The 18,988-nt window shown below is 61.5% G+C and overlaps 1 protein-coding gene across 1 annotated transcript; it reads right to left on the bottom strand.

Annotated features, from left to right (window-relative positions):
• Positions 1-1,462: 1,462 nt before the first annotated feature.
• Positions 1,463-5,368, bottom strand: LOC311186122 (sialic acid-binding Ig-like lectin 14; the record flags this gene model as incomplete). Its single annotated transcript, XM_084257008.1, has 6 exons — positions 1,463-1,729; positions 1,843-1,937; positions 2,127-2,552; positions 2,602-2,926; positions 4,789-4,953; positions 5,126-5,368. Coding segments are annotated over 6 exons (1,521 nt in total), but the record flags the coding sequence as incomplete, so codon positions are not given.
• Between the last annotated feature and the right edge of the window lie 13,620 nt (positions 5,369-18,988).

Genomic DNA, 18,988 nt, shown 5'->3' on the forward strand with positions numbered 1-18,988 from the left:
CGGTGGAGCCGGCCGGGCGGGCGGGCCCTGCGCGCGGGTCTGGCCCGGCTGTGAACACGGGTGTGCGCCGCCCCCGGGGACTCTGTTCCGCCTGCGCGCGCGCACCCCAGTCGTGCGGGTCGCGCCGTGTCCCCCCGCATGGGTTCTGAGCACCTGCCGCTGTTCTGCACCCCAGCCCCACCGCCCCGCAGGGCTGAGTGCCCCCCCAGTGATGTTGGGAGGCCTGCAGGTGACCCTCTGAGTAGGAGACACCGGAGGAAAGGGGAGCCCTGAGTGGACGCCACCGACAGCCACGTCCACGGATGGGCTGGAGACACACTCAGGTGCTGTCCAGGCAGCCCCGTACGGGAGGGTGAGGCTCTGGGTCGGGGATGGGTGAGCAGAGCAAGGGATGGAGGAGGGGGGAGCAGGGGATGGAGGGAGGAGCCGGGGATGGAGGGAGGAGCAGGGGAGGGAGGGAAGAGCTGAGGACCAGCTCGTGGTGTTCGGGCAGGTGGGGAGCACAGCGGCCCGGGGCGTGTCCGTGGAAAGGGGGTTCGTCAGGACCTGTGGCCTCTTATGCTTTGGTTTATTGGAGCTGCTGTGGGGAGTCCCCCCCCCCCAGGACCAGCCCGTCCCCGGAGAGAACAGAGGAGGAGGCTCTCGCCTGCAAAGCCCTCAGCCCTGCCCGCCTGCCCTCTCCCTCTGTCTCCCTCACCCCCCACCGCCCCTCTCCCCTGCCCACCCCACCCCGGTGCACCCGAGGCCACGGGACCCCGAGCCGGTGCCGGGAGCAGCTGGACCCTGAAACGCTCCGTTTTCCGGGCGTGCCTTTCCCCGTCACAGCTCTGACCTAAGCTCCCCCCGTCAGCTTCTGCCCTCCAGCAACCTGGAGCTCCCCGAGGAGGGCGTGGAGTGACCCCCGCCTTCTCGGGGACCCCAAGTCGAGATGTGTCCTCCGTGACTTCACCCGGGAGGTCGTCCAGTCACCCCCATGAACGATGTCCGGGGTGCACAGGCAGGATTGAGCTGGAAGGTGTTGGGGAGAAGCTGGCACGGCGCCCCCTCTTCACTCTGCGTTCCAGGTCTGCAGCTCCGTTCTGTGTGCACTGGGGGTGGGGCGAGGCTCCACTGGGCCCCAGGGCGTCACCCTCAGGTGCCCCTGCACCTGCGGAGACAGCGCGGGGTGAGCGTCGCCACCGCAGCTCCAGGTGGGGGCAGGGGAGGCCCCCCCCCCCCCCCGGCCGTCAGCCAGTGAGCGGGCTCCGGAGCGCCAGGCGGGCACCTGGTGTAGTAGAGCCAGGTGAGGCCGTAGGTGAGGAGGAAGCCGGCCCCCATGAGGGCCCCGCGGATCAGGGTGAGCACCAGCGGCCAGGAGCCTCGCTGCTCCTCAGGGTCACAGCTGCAGTCACCGGGGCTCCCTGCGGGAGGGGGGGACGCTGAGTCCAGGCCGGGGGGCCTCTCCCGCCCCGCCCTGGCCCCTGCCCAGCCCCAGAGCGTTCTGCACAGAGAGGCTGAAGGAGACGTGCTGGGAGCCCAGGGGGTGCTGGGCCAGGCAGGTGAGCGCCCCTCCGTCCCCGGCCCCCACGCGGGGCAGCTCCAGGACGCCCGGGGCTGAGGATCCCGAGGGGCTCAGGGCTCTCCCCTCCCGGAACCAGCTCAGGCTGGCAGGGGGGTTGCTGGGGGCCTCACAGACCAGGTGCAGGGACTGGCCCTCCGGGACGGGCACGGAGGAGGCGTTTTTGGGTTCCTGAAGGCTTTGGGGTAGAAAAGGGAGTGGGGGGCGGCCGAGGGAAGGGGGGTGCGACACACCGCCTGGAGGCATCTCTGGGTCCCGCCCTCCAAGTCAGGCCAGACACCCGCCTCCCGCTGTGCAGGCGGCCCCTGCAAGCGAGGGAGCTCGGGCCTACCTGAGCCGTTGCCGTGGGCGATGCTGACGGTGACCGTCTGCGGGGCGTCTGGGCAGAGAGGGGGCACTCAGGCCTCAGGGGGCTCAGCGGCTCCCGGAGGTGGGGGAGCAGGGTGGGGGTGGCTGTCCTGAGGCCCAACCCCCCTGGACCCCCCAAGTCAGCCCCTTGCACTCAGTGTCTGCTCCGGGCCCTCACACACGCCCGGGCACACCCCCACCCGCCCGCGAGCCCACGCACAGGCCACGGCGAGCCGGACGGTCCTCTCTGTGCCGGCTCCCGGCCCAGGCGGCGCCACCCGGCAGGTGAGGAGGGAGCCGTGGTCCTGGGGCCTCGGGGTGAGGGTGAGCTCTGGGGACCGGAGTTTGTTGAGGTCCATCGAGGCGAGAGCCTCCCCCGCCCAGGAGAAGCTGAGACTGTGCCCCTCGCAGAGTCCCGGCAGGCGGCAGGCCAGCTTCGCGGGGCGCCCCGAGCGCAGGGGCTCCCCAAAGTGGATGTCGGGTTTCTCTGTCAGTGCTGAGCAGGGAAGGGGAACCCAGAAGGTGACCCGGGGAGCCGGTGCCCGCCCCAGTCCCCAGATCCTGCTCTGGCCCCCGCCCCAGCCGAGACCCAGGGTCAGCTGCCGTCCTGTATGGTCCCCCCCCCTCCCGAGAGCCCGGGGCTGGCCTGCCTGTCACTTCCAGGTGCAGCTCGCTGCTTCTGTAGCTGTATCCGCTTCCTCCTCTCTCCACGCGCAGGTAGTAGGCGCCCGCGTCTGTCCTCCTGGCGGGTCTGATGCTCAGGGAGCAGTTGTTGGCGCCGGGGTCCCCGAGGAGGAGGAACCGGCCCCTGGTCTCCGCCCTCACTGCTCTGGTTGGGTGGTTGGTGGCCACCACAGGGGCATCCCATTCACTGTCCCCAGCTCGGAACCAGTGCATGTAGGTTGTTGCCTCGGGGCTCGCCCGGTTCCCCGAGTGCAGGAAGAAGCAGGGCAGGAAGACGCACAGCCCCTCCTGCGTCCTCACGTTCCTCTGCATTTGGACCTCGAACCCTGAGCTTTCCTGGGGGGATCCTGCGGGGACATAGATCCTCAGCTGCTGCTCCAGCCCCCACCCGCCCCCCCTCACCCCACTCACCCCCCGGCAGCAGGGACAGCAGCAGCAGTGCTGAGGACAGGAGCCCCATGTCTGCTTGTGCCAGGCAGGAACTGCTGTCAGGAGGGAAATGCCCAGGAGGGGTGGGGCCGGCAACCCCGCAGGAAGCTGCTGTGGGAGCCCCAGCCCTGGAGGAAGGGGAACTTGGACACCAAGGTGGGGGGCTGGGATCACTGCCCATTGCCTGCTCCCGAACCCCACCTCCCCGGCCTTCTCACACACACACCCCCCACAGGTGCAGCATCTCTCAGCAGGGGCTGCCAGGGAGGCCTGGGCACCACTGTCTGCCCACCCGCCCCACACTGTCGCTCTGAGGCGGGAGAAACCCTGGAGGCTGCAGACAGGAAGCGGCCCTGGGGCCACGAGGGGACATTTCCCCATCACCTGCGCCCAGACCTGGGCCACCCCGGGGGCGCCGCCCCCTCGGGGACCCGCCCTCCCTGGAGAACGCGCTGAAAGTTCCACTGGGGGAGAAGCCACCAGCCGGGTCTGGAGGTCACGGAGCTGAGGGAGAGCCCAGACTGGGTGTGCCGACTTGGGGGGCAGCGGGGTGCAGAGGAATCTACCGCGGTGTTGCCCTGAGCCTCGGCCCTGCAGGAGACAGAGCACAGAATGTTCTGGGCCCCGTGACAGTGGGCGGGCGACTCAGCCCCGGGAACAGGCAGCTGGAGGGAGCTGGGCGCCCTGGGTGGGGAGGGGACTGTCTGCGGGAGCACCCCGAGCTGAGAGGACCGTCCCCCCGCTGGCCCCAGACCCTGAGTGAGGATGTTCTGGGAAGCACTGCTGTGTGCGCCTGAGGCGGCCGAGGCTGCTGTCCTCGTGGGGGCGCTGTCAGCTGCAGGGACAGGCAGGGCTCGCCGGGGCTCTCCTGCGCTGCGCTGGGGGCGGCCTGGGCGACTCTGTCATGGCTGAGCATGGGATGCGCAGGTCCCTGCTGTGCCTCTGCCTCGGGGGCTCGGCCCTGGGCTCCGGGGATCCACCCGCCCTGATGACACCCGGGGCCCAGCTCGGCGTGAAGTACGAGGGCGGGACGGGGTGAGGTCCGCAGCCTGGGTCCCAGCGTGGGGGGTCTGCGGGGCCGGAGGGTTTGCGGGCCCTTGGGACTCAGCGGGGGGCGGGGAGAGGAGCTGGGCCTGGGAGGCCGCTCCCCGGACTTGGCTCCTGGTCGGGCAGGGCTGGGGCCTGTTTCTTGCTCCTGAGCCAAAGCCGGGAGGAAGGTTCTCCCCGGAGAAGACACGCGCAGACGCCGCGTTAGCCCCGGGCCCGGCAGCGCCAGGGCCGTGGTGATGTCGTCTTGGAGGCGCTGGGTTTGGAGCGCGGGGTCCGTGGGGTCCCGCTGGGAAAGGGGTCCCCCGAGCCCCCCATTTCTGCGGCTCGCGGGGCGTTCCCAGGCGAGTTTCCCAGCAGGCAGAGACTTCAGTTATATTTCAAGAGCAGGTTTAGGGCCTCCCTGGTGGCGCAGGTGGTTGAGCGCCGCCCTGTGGAGCTGTCCGCAGCCTCTGCAGCGCGGGTTTGATCCCCGCCGGCCAGGGGACCCACGTGGCGCGTCAGACCCCTCCTGCCTCCCCGCTGCTCCCCTCAGCAGTGTACTTTGATCCTTCTGCCTGTTCTGCTCCCCGCTCTGTCTCTGGTGGATCCTCTCACTCCCCGCGCCTCAGGCCTGTGCCGTGGTTCTTGTGTAAATAAATAAATCTTCTTGCATGAATGAATGAATGAATGAATGAATAAGGGGCAGGTGTGTTAGGGGCAGGGCCAGAAGAGTGACAGACACTCGCGGAGACCCCAGCGGGCGGGAGGAGCAGCCCCAGAAGGGACAGGGTCGCCGAGAGGCCGGCGTGGTCGCAGCGGGCGGCCTGAGGAGAGCGGCCTCCGCGGAGGGTCCGTGAGGAGCAGCCCTGGCAGGTGTAGGGCCGGGCAGGCAGGCGGCCGCTGCCCTGTGGGGAGAGCGGCGTGAGGAGAGGCCCCGCACGGGCACGGGGGGCGGAGGGGCGGCGGCCAGAGGCGGGCGGAGACGGCAGGACACGGTCCTCTCCTCCATGGGGGTCGCGCCCCCGTGGAGAGGCTGCTGGGGGCTGATGTCGGGCGACGGGGACGCTGGAAAGGGACCCGATCCTGGGGGGGACTCGTCTTCATGTCCGTCCCCTCGGCCGTGCCCGCCCTGCAGCCCTGAGCCCGCGGGGCCTCCAGCCTTGCGGTCAGGCGCTGGCACCTGAGGGTCTTGGTGTCTCCAGCCGGGTTAGTGTCACGTGGGTCCCCTCGACCCACCTCCCGCGTGAGGGAGTTCTGGTCCTGGGCACCTCCTTTCCCGTTGTTCCACGCTTGTCCTCCATCCAGTGGCATCAAGGTCATTGACCGTGGTGCTGCCCCCAGGCTCTCCCCAACTCCTATTCCATGACTGAAGCCGCCCCCAGTAATACACCCCTGATTCCTCCTCCCCAGCCCCGCCCCGCGAGCTCCCCGTGTTCCTCCTCCCCCAACCCTGTCCTCGCCTGCACCCCAAGTTCCTCCTCCCCCTTCCCTGCCCCCGCGAGCCCCCCATGTTCCTCCTCCCCCACCCCGGTCGGGGCCTGCACCCTGAGTTCCTCCTCCCCAGTCCCGCCCAGCGGGCACCCTCTGGGCTCTGCTCTGGCTCGGGCGCCCCCTGGGGGGCCGCAGCCTCTGAGCTGCTCTGGCCCAGACCTGGTCCCCAGCTCCAGGCCCAGCGTTGCTGTCTCCCCAGTCCCCGCAGGTTGCAGGTCGTCGCGTCCTCTCCCCGCGCGGGCTCCTCCTGCCTCTGGGGCTCGGGTTCCGACAGCGGGACGCGCAACGTGGACAGAAGGACACGTGCAGCCCGGGGCCGCGCAGCGAGGCCCCTCGCAGACGGCGGGGCCGGAGATGTCAGCCGGGGAGGGGCTGGAGTCTCTGTCCCCACATTCCTGCTGTGGAGCCGGCCCGGCGGGCGGGCCCTGCGCGCGGGTCTGGCCCGGCTGTGAACACGGGTGTGCGCCGCCCCCGGGGACTCTGTTCCGCCTGCGCGCGCGCACCCCAGTCGTGCGGGTCGCGCCGTGTCCCCCCGCATGGGTTCTGAGCACCTGCCGCTGTTCTGCACCCCAGCCCTGCTGTTCTGCACCCCAGCCCCACCACCCCGCAGGGCTGAGTGCCCCCCCAGTGATGTTGGGGGGGCCGCCTGCAGGTGACCCTCTGAGTAGGAGACACCGGAGGAAAAGGGAGCCCTGAGTAGACGCCACCGACAGCCACGTCCACGGATGGGCTGGAGACACACTCAGGTGCTGTCCAGGCAGCCCCGTACGGGAGGGTGAGGCTCTGGGTCGGGGATGGGTGAGCAGAGCAAGGGATGGAGGAGGGGGGAGCAGGGGATGGAGGGAGGAGCAGGGATGGCTGGGAGGAGCTGAGGACCAGCTCGTGGTGTTAGGGCAGGTGGGGAGCACAGCGGCCCGGGGCGTGTCCGTGGACAGGGGGTTCGTCAGGACCTGTGGCCTCTTATGCTTTGGTTTATTGGAGCTGCTGTGGGGAGTCCCCCCCCCCAGGACCAGCCCGTCCCCGGAGAGGAGAGGAGGAGGCTCTCGCCTGCAAAGCCCTCAGCCCTGCCCGCCTGCCCACTCCCTCTGTCACCCTCACCCCCCACCGCCCCTCTCCCCCGCCTCCCCCACCCCGGTGCACCCGAGGCCACCGGACCCCGAGACGGTGCGGGGAGCAGCTGGACCCTGAAACGCTCCGTTTTCCGGGCGTGCCTTTCCCCGTCACAGCTCTGACCTAAGCTCCCCCCCCCCCCGTCAGCTTCTGCCCTCCAGCTCCCCGAGGAGGGCGTGGAGTGACCCCCGCCTTCTCGGGGACCCCAAGTCGAGATGTGTCCTCCGTGACTTCACCCGGGAGGTCGTTCAGTCACCCCCATGAACGATGTCCGGGGTGCACAGGCAGGATTGACCTGGAAGGTTTTGGGGAGAAGCTGGCACGGCGCCCCCTCTTCACTCTGCGTTCCAGGTCTGCAGCTCCGTTCTGTGTGCACTGGGGGTGGGGCGAGGCTCCACTGGGCCCCAGGGCGTCACCCTCAGGTGCCCCCGCACCTGCGGAGACAGCGCGGGGTGAGCGTCGCCACCGCAGCTCCAGGTGGGGGCAGGGGAGGCCCCCCCCCCCCCCCGGCCGTCAGCCAGTGAGCGGGCTCCGGAGCGCCAGGCGGGCACCTGGTGTAGTAGAGCCAGGTGAGGCCGTAGGTGAGGAGGAAGCCGGCCCCCATGAGGGCCCCGCGGATCAGGGTGAGCACCAGCGGCCAGGAGCCTCGCTGCTCCTCAGGGTCACAGCTGCAGTCACCGGGGCTCCCTGCGGGAGGGGGGGACGCTGAGTCCAGGCCGGGGGGCCTCTCCCGCCCCGCCCTGGCCCCTGCCCAGCCCCAGAGCGTTCTGCACAGAGAGGCTGAAGGAGACGTGCTGGGAGCCCAGGGGGTGCTGGGCCAGGCAGGTGAGCGCCCCTCCGTCCCCGGCCCCCACGCGGGGCAGCTCCAGGACGCCCGGGGCTGAGGATCCCGAGGGGCTCAGGGCTCTCCCCTCCCGGAACCAGCTCAGGCTGGCAGGGGGGTTGCTGGGGGCCTCACAGACCAGGTGCAGGGACTGGCCCTCCGGGACGGGCACGGAGGAGGCGTTTTGCGGGTTCCTGAAGGCTTTGGGGTAGAAAAGGGAGTGGGGGGCGGCCGAGGGAAGGGGGGTGCGACACACCGCCTGGTGGCATCTCTGGGTCCCGCCCTCCAAGTCAGGCCAGACACCCACCTCCCGCTGTGCAGGCGGCCCCTGCAAGCGAGGGAGCTTGGGCGTACCTGAGCCGTTGCCGTGGGCGATGCTGACGGTGACCGTCTGCGGGGCGTCTGGGCAGAGAGGGGGCACTCAGGCCTCAGGGGGCTCAGCGGCTCCCGGAGGTGGGGGAGCAGGGTGGGGGTGGCTGTCCTGAGGCCCAACCCCCCTGGACCCCCCAGGTCAGCCCCTTGCACTCAGTGTCTGTTCCGTGCCTCACACACGCCCGGGCACACCCCCACCCGCCCGCGAGCCCACGCACAGGCCACGGTGAGCCGGACGGTCCTCTCTGTGCCGGCTCCCGGCCCAGGCGGCGCCACCCGGCAGGTGAGGAGGGAGCCGTGGTCCTGGGGCCTCGGGGTGAGGGTGAGCTCTGGGGACCGGAGTTTGTTGAGGTCCATCGAGGCGAGAGCCTCCCCCGCCCAGGAGAAGCTGAGACTGTGCCCCTCGCAGAGTCCCGGCAGGCGGCAGGTCAGCTTCGCGGGGCGCCCCGCGCGCAGGGGCTCCCCAAAGTGGATGTCGGGTTTCTGTGTCAGCGCTGAGCAGGGAAGGGGACCCAGAAGGTGACCCAGGGGAGCCGGTGCCCGGCCCCAGTCCCCAGATCCTGCTCTGGCCCCCGCCCCAGCCGAGACCCAGGGTCAGCTGCCATCCTGTATGGTCCCCCCCCCCCCCGAGAGCCCGGGGGTCTTGGGGTCCTACCTGTCACATCCAGTTGCAGCTTTGTTTTTTTGAAGCTGTATGTGTCATGTCCTGTGTCCACCTGCAGGTAGTAGGTGCCCGCGTCTGCCCTCCTGGCGGGTCTGATGCTCAGGGAGCAGTTGTTGGCGCCGGGGTCCCCGGGCAGGAGGAATCGATCCCTGGTCTCCGCCCTCACTGGTCTCCATCTGTCGCTTGTTGCCACAGGAGCATCGTATTCTCTGTCCCCGTCCCGGAACCAGTAGATGTGGGGTGTAGGGAATCCCCTGGGGTTCCGGGGGAAGGAGAAGGAGCAGGACACAGAGACACAGTCCCCCTCCTGCACCCGCACGAAGCTCTGCACTCGAAGCTCGAACCCTGGGGTCTCCTGGGGGGGCCCTGGGGGGACACGAGGCTCAGCTGCTGCTCCAGCCCCCACCCAGACCCCCCACCCCACTCACCCCCCTCCCCCCGCAGCAGGGGCAGCAGCAGCAGCAGGGCCGAGGGCAGGAGCCCCATGTCTGCCTGCGCCAGGGCCCAGCACGCAGGAGCCACTGTCAGGGGGGACAGGCCCAGGAGGGCCGAGACCCGGCAGCCCCACTAAGGGGAACTGGACCCTGGGCTGCCCCAGTGGGTGGGGCTGATGGTCGCCTGCCCCTCGGCCATCACGTGTCCCAGGCTGAGTGTGGCACCCCCAGAGGGGCCGAGGCTGCAGCGTGAATGCGGAAGGGATGACCGTCCAGACGTGGGCAGCCCCACGGCACCCGGTGCTCACGCGCTTGTTCTGACCCCCAACTCTGGTGGGGGCGGACGGGGGCTCCGAGGCCGCTGGCCAGCACGTTCTGAGTCGCGGAGGGGGTGGGCTGGCGTGGGGGAGCCAGACACGCGAAGGCATGAGCGGTGGGGGGTTGGGCTCTGGCAGCCGGGCGGGGTTGGCAGGTTGCCTGGAGGCGCCTAGAGGGGTCTCGGGGGGGGGGGGGGGGGGACAGAAGGCGCCTGTGACAGCCACGCCCTGCAGGCTGCGGCGGGGTCAGTGCTGAGGCCCCCGGGGCTGCGGGGAGCGCAAATCAACAGGACAGGAAAGAAACCGGGGCAACCAAAGCAATACGGGGTCCCTGGAGGGGAGACACTGGCTAGGGCGAGGCGGGGGGAGACCCTGGCCTGGGGGGGGATCTCGCAGAGCTGGCAGCTCCCCCTCCCCACACAGCCCGGTATCCACTGTCCCTACCTGTGACGTGGCCCTGGGGGCGGCTGGGGGCGGTCACGGGCGGAGCATCTAGGAAGGGGAGACATGGTGAGAGGCAGGGGCGCGCGCCCTTTGCCCTGGGGCTCCCTAAATGGAGGAGCCAGGGCTTTGGGCCTCCCCCCAGCCTCCTCTGGGAAGGTCCCCAGACAGGACAGTCCCGTGGCTCCCCCAGCCCCCCCCCCCCCGCGACCCCACGCACAGGCCACGGCGAGCAGGACGGTCCTCTCTGTGCCGGCTCCCGGCCCAGGCAGCGCCACCCGGCAGGTGAGGAGGGAGCCGTGGTCCTGGGGCCTCGGGGTGAGGGTGAGCTCTGGGGACCGGAGTTTGTTGGGGTCCATCGAGGCGAGAGCCTCCCCCGCCCAGGAGAAGCTGAGACTGTGCCCCTCGCAGAGTCCCGGCAGGCGGCAGGCCAGCTTCGCGGGGCGCCCCACGCGCAGGGGCTCCCCAAAGTGGATGTCGGGTTTCTGTGTCAGCGCTGAGCAGGAGAGGGGACCCAGAAGGTGACCCGGGGGAGCCAGTGCCCGGCCCGAGTCCCCCCATCCTGCTCTGGCCCCCGCCCCAGGGTCGGTTCCCATGGTCCTACGGAGTCGCCCCTCCCGAGTCCTCCCCGCGACCCAGGACCTACCTGTCACCCGCAGGGTCAGCTTCTTGTCCACGTAGCTGTATTTCACGGGCCCTCTCTCCACGTGGAGGTAGTAGGTGCCCGCGTCTGCCCTCCTGGCGTGTCTGATGCTCAGGGAGCAGTGGTTGGCGCCGGGGTCCCCGGGCAGGAGGAACCGGCCCCTGGTCTCCGCCCTCACTGGTCTGGTTCTGTCGCTTGTGGCCACAGGAGCCTTATTTTCCCTGTCCCCCTCTCGGAACCAGTAGATGTGGGGTGTAGGGGAGCTCCCGGGGGTCCCGGGCAAGGAGAAGGAGCAGGACACGGAGACGCACAGCCCCTCCGGCACCTGCACGGAGCTCTGCACTCGAAGCGCGAACCCTGCGTTCTCCTGGGGGGACCCTGGGGGGCCACGGGTCTCAGCTGCTGCTCCAGCCCCCACCCGGCCCCCCCAGCCCCACTCACCCCCCCGCAGCAGGGGCAGCAGCAGCAGCAGGGCCGAGGGCAGGAGCCCCATGTCTGCCTGCGCCAGGGCCCAGCACGCAGAAGCCTCTGTCAGGGGGGACGGGCCGGATCATGGGGTGGGGCTGGAGAAAGGGGAACTTGGACACCACAGGGTGGGGGTGAGGAATCCCTGAGTCTCACTGCTTGTCCCCTCTGGGTGGCGATGGGGAGGCTGGGTGGGGTGCAGGCACCCCTCACGTTACACCTTAGAGGGCTGCTTAGGATAGAAAGAGCTCCCTGCACGGGGCGGCGGCGGGGGGTGGAGGGGGAGTGGGGCTCAGGGGCTGCCGCTAGCCAGTCCAAGCCGCGGTCCTTAGGCTGACTGCTGGGAAGCTGAGTCCCCAGAGCTGTGGCGCTGTGGTCGACCCTGCCACACCCCTGCTTCCCTTCTCACTCAGGAAGGGTGCAGACTACTGGGGGCAGAGACGAGCTGTTTTGCCACTTCTGCCCCCCCCACACACTTTTTCTTTTTCTCTCTTGGTAGCTTTCTGCTTGCCCGGACCTGGGGTCCCTCCACCCACCCAGCTGCTCGCGCCCACACACTCTTGTCTGCACAGACAGGGGTGCACCCCTGCCAGCTAATGGGCAGCAGAGCCTCTGGGCCCTCTGGGGATCACAGACTGGATTCCTCATCCCGCGCTGGCAGCTGTGACGCGCAAAGGCCAGGCTGGGACTCGGCAGCCATGGTCTGCCCTCTGTCCAGGGGGAGGGCCGTCTCAGGGACAGATGCCCCACGGTCAGGACTTGGCCCACAGGTGTCTGAGAGCCCCACGGGAGTCTTGAGGCCCTATACCCTATGAGGTGGGCCCTATTTCCGTCGCCCTGCTCACCTCAGGCAGGTCAGCGTGGATGCCCAGAGCAGGCCTGCAGGCCGGCGTGTGGAGTGCAGGAACCCAGACCCCTCACCTCCTGTCTGTCCAGCTTTTCCCGAGCTACCTGGCCTCTCCGTGCTGCCATCTGCTCTTCTGAAAACTGGAAAAGCTGCATGAGGATTCAGTGGGTTCACATGTCACGAATGCTGAGGACGTGACTGGTCCTGAGGATTCGCTCATTCAGCCCACGCGTCGTGGACGCACTGCGCCAGGCTCTGCTGGGGCTGGAGAAGCAGCAGAGGATAAGCTCTGGAGATGGGAAAAGCCGTCCAAAGACCCTGGTCACCAAACATTCAATAAGGAAGTTGAAAGCCCTCGTTTCTTAGAAAATGATGCGTTCTAAACGTATAGGGTTCCTGGGCCCAATTCCTGTAGGGCGTTTGGAGGCTTCTGCACACACACAAGCCATTCTTTTTCTTTTCTTTTTTTTTTTTAAAGTGGACTTGGCAGCAGTTTCCTTTTTTTTTTTTTTTTTAAGATTTATTTATTTATTTATGCAAGCACTGGGCACAGTCAGAAGCGCGGGAGGGTGAGAGAATTCACCAGAGCCAGAGCGGGGAGCAGAGCAGGCAGAAGGACCGAAGTCCACTGCTGAGGGGAGCAGCGGGTGGCAGGAGAGGTCTGCGCGCCATGTGGGACCCTCCCTGGAGGCCGGGGATGGAACCGGCGCTGCAGAGGCTGCGGGCAGCTTCACAGCCCAGTACTCAACCGCTGCACCACCAGGGGAATCCCCACACAAGCAATTCTGGGTCACCAGCCGTGAGTCTGAGGCTTCCCCACAATTCTTCTCAGTTCTGACACTTACCTACCTGCAGACAAGCCTCAGGGTCTTCCGGTCAAGGGCTCAGTTTCCCGAAACCACCCTCCACACCCAGTATGCCTGGTGCATGCCCAGACCAATATCTGTGCTTCAGGCCAGCTGGCTGCAAACCAGACGGTCCTGGGCCCCTGATGAGCTTGGATTCATTTGCTGAAAGAGTTCACAAGACCCAGGAGCATGTACACACTAACACAGTAGTCCCGCATAAAGGGGCTTCTGTCTTGGTGGAGATTGGGGTCCAGCAAGGCACCCAGGGAAGGGCTGTGGTTCCCCAACCTGCAAGTTCTCTCTCGTCCATCCCTTTTGGACTTTTGTAGAGACTTTGATCCGTGGTTGTGATTGATTCACTCATTGGCTGATCACCATTGAGTCATCCTTGATTTGCCATCTGTTAGCCTCTCTTTCCTGCCCACAGGTCTGGGGGTGGGAGTTCAATGTGGGTGGTGGGTGTGAGGGGCATTTTATTTTTTTTAAAGATTTATTTTTTATGCATACAAGAGCTGGGGTGTAGGCCAGAGGTGCGGGTGGTGAGAGGATTCACCAGAGACAGAGTGGGGAGCAGAGCAAGTGGATCCACTTAAATCCGCTGCTGAGGGGAGCAGCAGGGAGACAGGAGAGGTCCGCTGCACCATGTGGGTCAGCTCCCTGGCCGGGGATCGAACTCTGCTGCGGTGGCTGCGGATAGTTTAATAGTGCTGAGACTAACCCCTTGCGCCACCAGGGAGACCTTGAGGGGCATTTTATACGTGTCAGCCGATGGTGTCAAACCTACCAGTCTGGAGTTTAAGAAAGAGGTCTGGCCAGGCACACGACCTTGCAGCGTCCCCGTACAGGTGGTGTCTAGACGCAGGGCCCGGATGAGGTCACAAAGGGCATGAGTTTAAGTGGCAAAGAGACAAGGACACCTCCCGGGCTTCCATAAGCTGGATGTCAGACCTAGCCTCCTGCTCAGCATCCAAGGGGGTAGCATCGTAAATCTTAAAACCATGAAAGGGTGCAAGAGAGAAGAATTTCAAAGCAAAATCTAGAAAAGGATGAGGGCCTAGAGGGGGAGCAGAGCACCAGGCTGGGGGGCGTGGCAAGCCTGAATCTGGGGCTCATGGACCTGAGAGTTAAAGTCAGACGGTAAGTCAGGCAGGGGAGGAGACTTTGGGGCTCTGTGGTCACACATATCTTCCTGGGGAAGGGCCAGCTGGTGTGGGAACCCAGACAAAATCTGTGAGTCGGAAGGAAGTTGCACCCAGAAGCCACATCATGTAAACAAAAGGACTCTGATTGACAGTAAAGGAAGTTTCCCCTTGTGAAAGTCAAATACACAGAAACCCTATTAAAAAAAAAAAAAAAAAGAGGGCCTCCCTGGTGGCGCAGGGGTTAAGTATCAGCACTGTGAAGCTATCGGCAGCCACTGCAGCGCAAGTTCTATCCCCTGCCTGGGAGCTACCCACGTGGTGCAGCAGACCTCTCCTGTCTCCTCGCTGCTCCCCTCAGCAGTGTATTTCAGTCAGTCTGCCTGTTCTTCACCCCACTCTGTCTCTGGTGAATACTCTCACCTCCCACATCTCTGGCCTGTACCCCAACTCTTGTATGCATAAATAAATAAATCTTTTTTAAAAATTGCATAGCGGGAGACTTCTGGTTTCAGCTCAAGTACACCAAGAGTGTAGACATGGTCGCTCTCATTCTTACAAGAAGGAAGACCGAAAAAACTGGGCCACTAGAAACTGGAAAAGGGGACACTCTGTGTCCCCTTGAGTGTCCAGAAGGAACCAGCCCTGCTGACATCTTGACTTTGCCCAGGTGGGGCTGGTTTTAGACGTGTGTGCTCCCCCCTGGAGCAATGAGGTGTGTGGTCCTGTTACAACCACCTTAGGAATATGCGAGGTTATAGAATGCTGCCCTAGGCCACACCTGCAAATTTCCAGTGGGTTGCAGCTGGATGAGCTCCAGACACAGACTTTACCAGAGAACGCTATTGGGGAAGTCCTCAGTGCAACGGGAGAAATGCCAGAGGAATTTGAAGCATTTTACCGCCAGAGAAGCCACCCAACACAGCCTGGCTCCTGCTCACATGAACATAAAGTACACAAAAGATGTGTTTCCTCAGTTCCTGTCCTGGCATATGTCATGTCTGGATTGCAATTAAAATGGTAGAAGATAAAACAAAGCAAGAAAAAATAACCACAAGCCACAGGGAAGCTATATGGGGACCCTATACTTTCTGCTGAATTTTGCTGTGACTCAAAACTGCTGTAAAAAAAAAAAAAAAAAAAAGTCTGTTAAAGCACAACCACCCCAGGGCCTCCCTGGTGGCCTAGGAGTTAAGTCTCAGGCTATCACCCCCCTTGGCCTGAGTTCGATCCCCAGCCAGGGAGCTACCCACATGACGCAGCAGACCTCTCCTGTCTCCCTGCTGCTCCCTTCAGCAGTGTATTTCAGTAGATCCCCCTGTTCTGCTCCCCACTCTGTCTCTGGTGAGTCCTCTCACCCCCCACACACCTCTGGCCTATACCCCAGTTCTTCTATGCATAAAAAAAATCTTTAAAAAAATAAACTTAAAAAAAAAACCTCCACCCCAGTGAGAAGAACAAGACAAACCTCCAAACCAGAGTTGGACAGAACACAGGTGGTGAAATGACCACAGAAGCAATTTAAAGCGGCTCTGACGCCAATGCTGAGGCCCTAAAGGAAGAAGTGATGACATTACGAACAGATGGTAACAGAGCAGGGAAATGGACAGTTCTACGAATCAAAAGGAATGTGCCAGAAATAACCATCACTAACGGAAAGACAGGCTGCCTGGTTTGTCTGATGACAGGAAAACCCTCCCTGCCATGCTGAGCTGGATGTGAGAGGGAAACTTCAGAACTTGAGGTCCTGGTTTGGGGAAGGATTGACTTAAATATTGCATGTGCTAATTCATGAAGATACATCTCTTGGGGTGCAGGCGGTTGAGTGCAGCGCTGTGAAGCTGTCCGCAGCCTCTGCAGTGCAGGTTCGATCCCTGCCAGCCACAGACATACCCACATGGTACAGCAGACCTCTCCTGACTTGCCCGCTGCTCCCCTCAGCAGTGTATTTCAGTCAGTCTGCCTGTTCTGTTCCCTGCTCGGTCTCTGGTGAATCCTCTCACCCTCCCGCACAACTGGCCCGTACCCCAGTTCTTGTAGAAATAAATAAATCTTAAAAAAAAAAAGATACATCTCTTATTTCGGGCTTCTTTAATTTCTCTCAGTAATACTTTTCTAGTTTATAGCACAGAGGTCTTGAAATTTTTCTCTCAGTTTTACTTTTAGGTGTTTTGGGGATATCCTTTTATATGATACTGTCTTATTATTTCTGATGTTGCTTATACAGATACAGCAATGGAAATTATTCCTGTATGTTGCTGTTGCAGGAAAGCTACTTGGCTAAATTCACATATTAATTGCAATAGTTTGCTGCTAGGATTTAAAAAAAATTTCTGTGTACACTATCCTGTCTTAATTTTTTTAAGATTGATTTATTTATGCATACAGGAGCTGAGGTACAGGCCAGCGGTGCGGGGGATGAGAGGATTCACCAGTGACAGAGTGGGGAGCAGAACAGGCAGACTGACTGAAATCCACTGCTGAGGGGAGCAGTGGGGAGACAGGAGAGGTCTGCCGTGGCATGTGGGTCAGCTCCTTGGCTGGTGATTGAATTCATACCATGCTGCAGTGGTTGCGCATAGCTTCTTCACAGAGCTGAGACTTAACCAGTTGCACCACCAGGGAGGTCCCTATGCTGTCTTTAAACACAGCAATATTTCACTTTTTAAAAAAATGAATGGACATTGCATTACAGCGTTATATCAGTGTCATCTGTGGAGAGTTACCGCTTTCCTTCCAATCACTATGCCCTTTATTCTTTCTTCTGCTTTTTGCCCCCTCTGGTGACTTCATTACAGCGCTGAACAGAAGTGGTGAGTATAGACAACCTTTCATTTGAAATCAGTGGAGCTGATTTTTTTTTTTTTTTCTGAGTCCTCCCAAGTCTCCCCTCCCAAGTACCAGGTCCCTGGTACCATTTATCAGTACTCTTTTTTCTTTTCAAGATTGATTTATTTATGCATACAAGAACTAGGGTACAGGCCAGAGGTGGGGGGGTGAGAGGATTCACCAGAGACAGAGTGGGGAGCAGAACAGGCAGAATGACTGAAATACACTGCTGAAGGGAGCAGTGGGTGTGACAGGAGAGGTCTGCCGTGCCGTGTAGGTATCTCCCTGGCCAGCCGGGAATTGAACCCGAGCTGCAGAGGCTGCGGACAGCTCCACAGCGCTGCGCTCAACCCACTGCACCACCAGGGAGGCCGCATTTATCAGTAGTCTTGCCTCGTTGTTTTTCTTACCCCAGCTCTGCTGCACTCGTTTCTCTACCTCCCTCTCTTGATTTTGTATCTCCTGAGGAAATCGATTCACGGACATCGAACAAAAATTGCTCTAACCAGAAGTTTACTCTCTCACTTAATTTTTCTAATCTTGCTGAACGCGAGACTGGGAGGCAAACAAAGGTCAAGCGCGCCCCCTGCTGGACAAGGCGCGCTCAGCACGTTGGGTGGTTGATCCTGCAGAAAACAAGGCCTCCCAGCTGCGGTGCTCTTCCTGCAAAATTTTCATAAATGACAAAGAACTAAAAGAACATAGCCTGAAAAAATTTCAAAGGGCGTTTTAATTAACTGTATGAAAATTTAAAGATGGCAGGCGGTAGCAACCTCTCACTTGCAAGGAAATTAAAGAAAACTCATCAGATGTGAGAAATGATAAGAAAATAAAATGGAATTCGAAAATCTAAGGGAAATAATTAGGGAGCAAATAATGACAACGACTAATTTATGTGGCATTAGAAACAGAAAATAGGGCCTCCCTGGTTAAGGAGTTAAGCACAGCACTGTGAAGCTGTCCACAGCCACTGCAGCACAAGTTCTGTCCCTGGCTAGGGAGCTACACACATGGAGCAGCAGACCTCTCCTGACTCGCCTGCTGCTCCCCTCCGCAGTGGATTTCAGTAGATCTGCCTGTTCTGCTCCCCACTCTGTCTCTGGTGAATCCTCTCACCCTCACACCTCTGGCCTGCACCCCAGCTCTTGTATGCATAAATAAATAAATCTTAAAAAAAAAAAAACAGAAAATACAACATTTGGCACACACAAATTTAAAATCAGTGCCATAGAGTCCAGGGTCTGGAAAATCCCTCGAAATTCCGCCCCCCCCCCCACATTTTGCAAATTAGTAAGACTTAGGCCGTGTGTAAACAGTGGCTGCGGAATGAAACCACACAGCTCAAAGATTTTACTTAATTTTTTTTGTATTGCCTCTGCCCTGAGAGGTGAGTTAAAATCTCTTAGCACAGGCAAATATTTCTGCATTTCTTCTCATGTTACGGGGGCTCTGTTGATTGAATTTTGATGATGAATTATTTGGTGTGTAGATAATTGTGGCTTTTGGTTCCTCGTGTGATACATCTTTGATCTTTATGAAATATGTTTCACACGTGTGTGTGTGTGTGTGTGTGTGTGTGTGTGTGTGTAAGAATTGGGGGGTAGACCAGAGTGCGGGGAAGGAGAGGATTCCCCAGAGACAGAGTGGGGAGCAGAACAGTCAAATCTACTGAAATACACTGCTAAGCGGAGCAACAGGGGCAGAGGAGAGGTCTGCCTGTGTGGGTCAGCTCCCTGGCCAGGGCTGGAACTCAGGCCTTAGCGGTGAAAGTGCTGAGACTTCACCCCTAGGCCACCAGGGAGGCCCTGAAGTATGTTTCTTCCTCCTGTTAGCCCTAAATTCAACCTTGTAGGTATATCAAAATTAAAGCTCTCCCCTCTTTTTCTTACTATTTGTCCGATATACCTTTTCCTTTTTAAAATTTTGGACTCAATTCATTTTAGCATATCCTTTATATTCACAAGAGGTAGTTGGGTTTTACTGTGTGATCTGATGTGATCGTTAATTTTTTTTTTCTTTTTTACTGTCTAGAAAAAAGCTCGCTATAATTCCTTGCTAGTCAGAGGTCCTACGGTGCTGACCCTCCAGAGCTCTGGAACTTAATCATCTTGCTTAATTGATCTTTATGTTGGTTGATTAGTAACTCCTCCTATCCTCCTTCCAGTCCCCAGCAACCACCATCCCACTCTCAGATTCTGTGAACTTGAATATTCAGTATATGTTGCTCTGTGCCTTGCTGATTTCAGTTAGTGTGATGGCCTCAAGCTTCATCCTGTGTTTGCATACTGCGGGAATTCCTTTTTACGGCTGTATAATATTCCACCCAGTGTATGTACCACATTGTTCCAGCCGTTCATCTGGCAGTGATCATTTAGGTTGTTTCCACATTTTAGCTATTGTTAATTGTGCTGTGGGGAACATGGGGGCACAGATACCTCTTTGAGGTCCCCCTTTCAATTCTTTTGGATAAGTATCCAGAAGTGGGGTTGCTGTATTATATGGTAGCTACATTCTTAA

Source organism: Talpa europaea, assembly GCF_964194135.1.
Source record: "Talpa europaea genome assembly, chromosome: 16".
NCBI classification, from domain to species: Eukaryota; Metazoa; Chordata; class Mammalia; order Eulipotyphla; family Talpidae; genus Talpa; species Talpa europaea.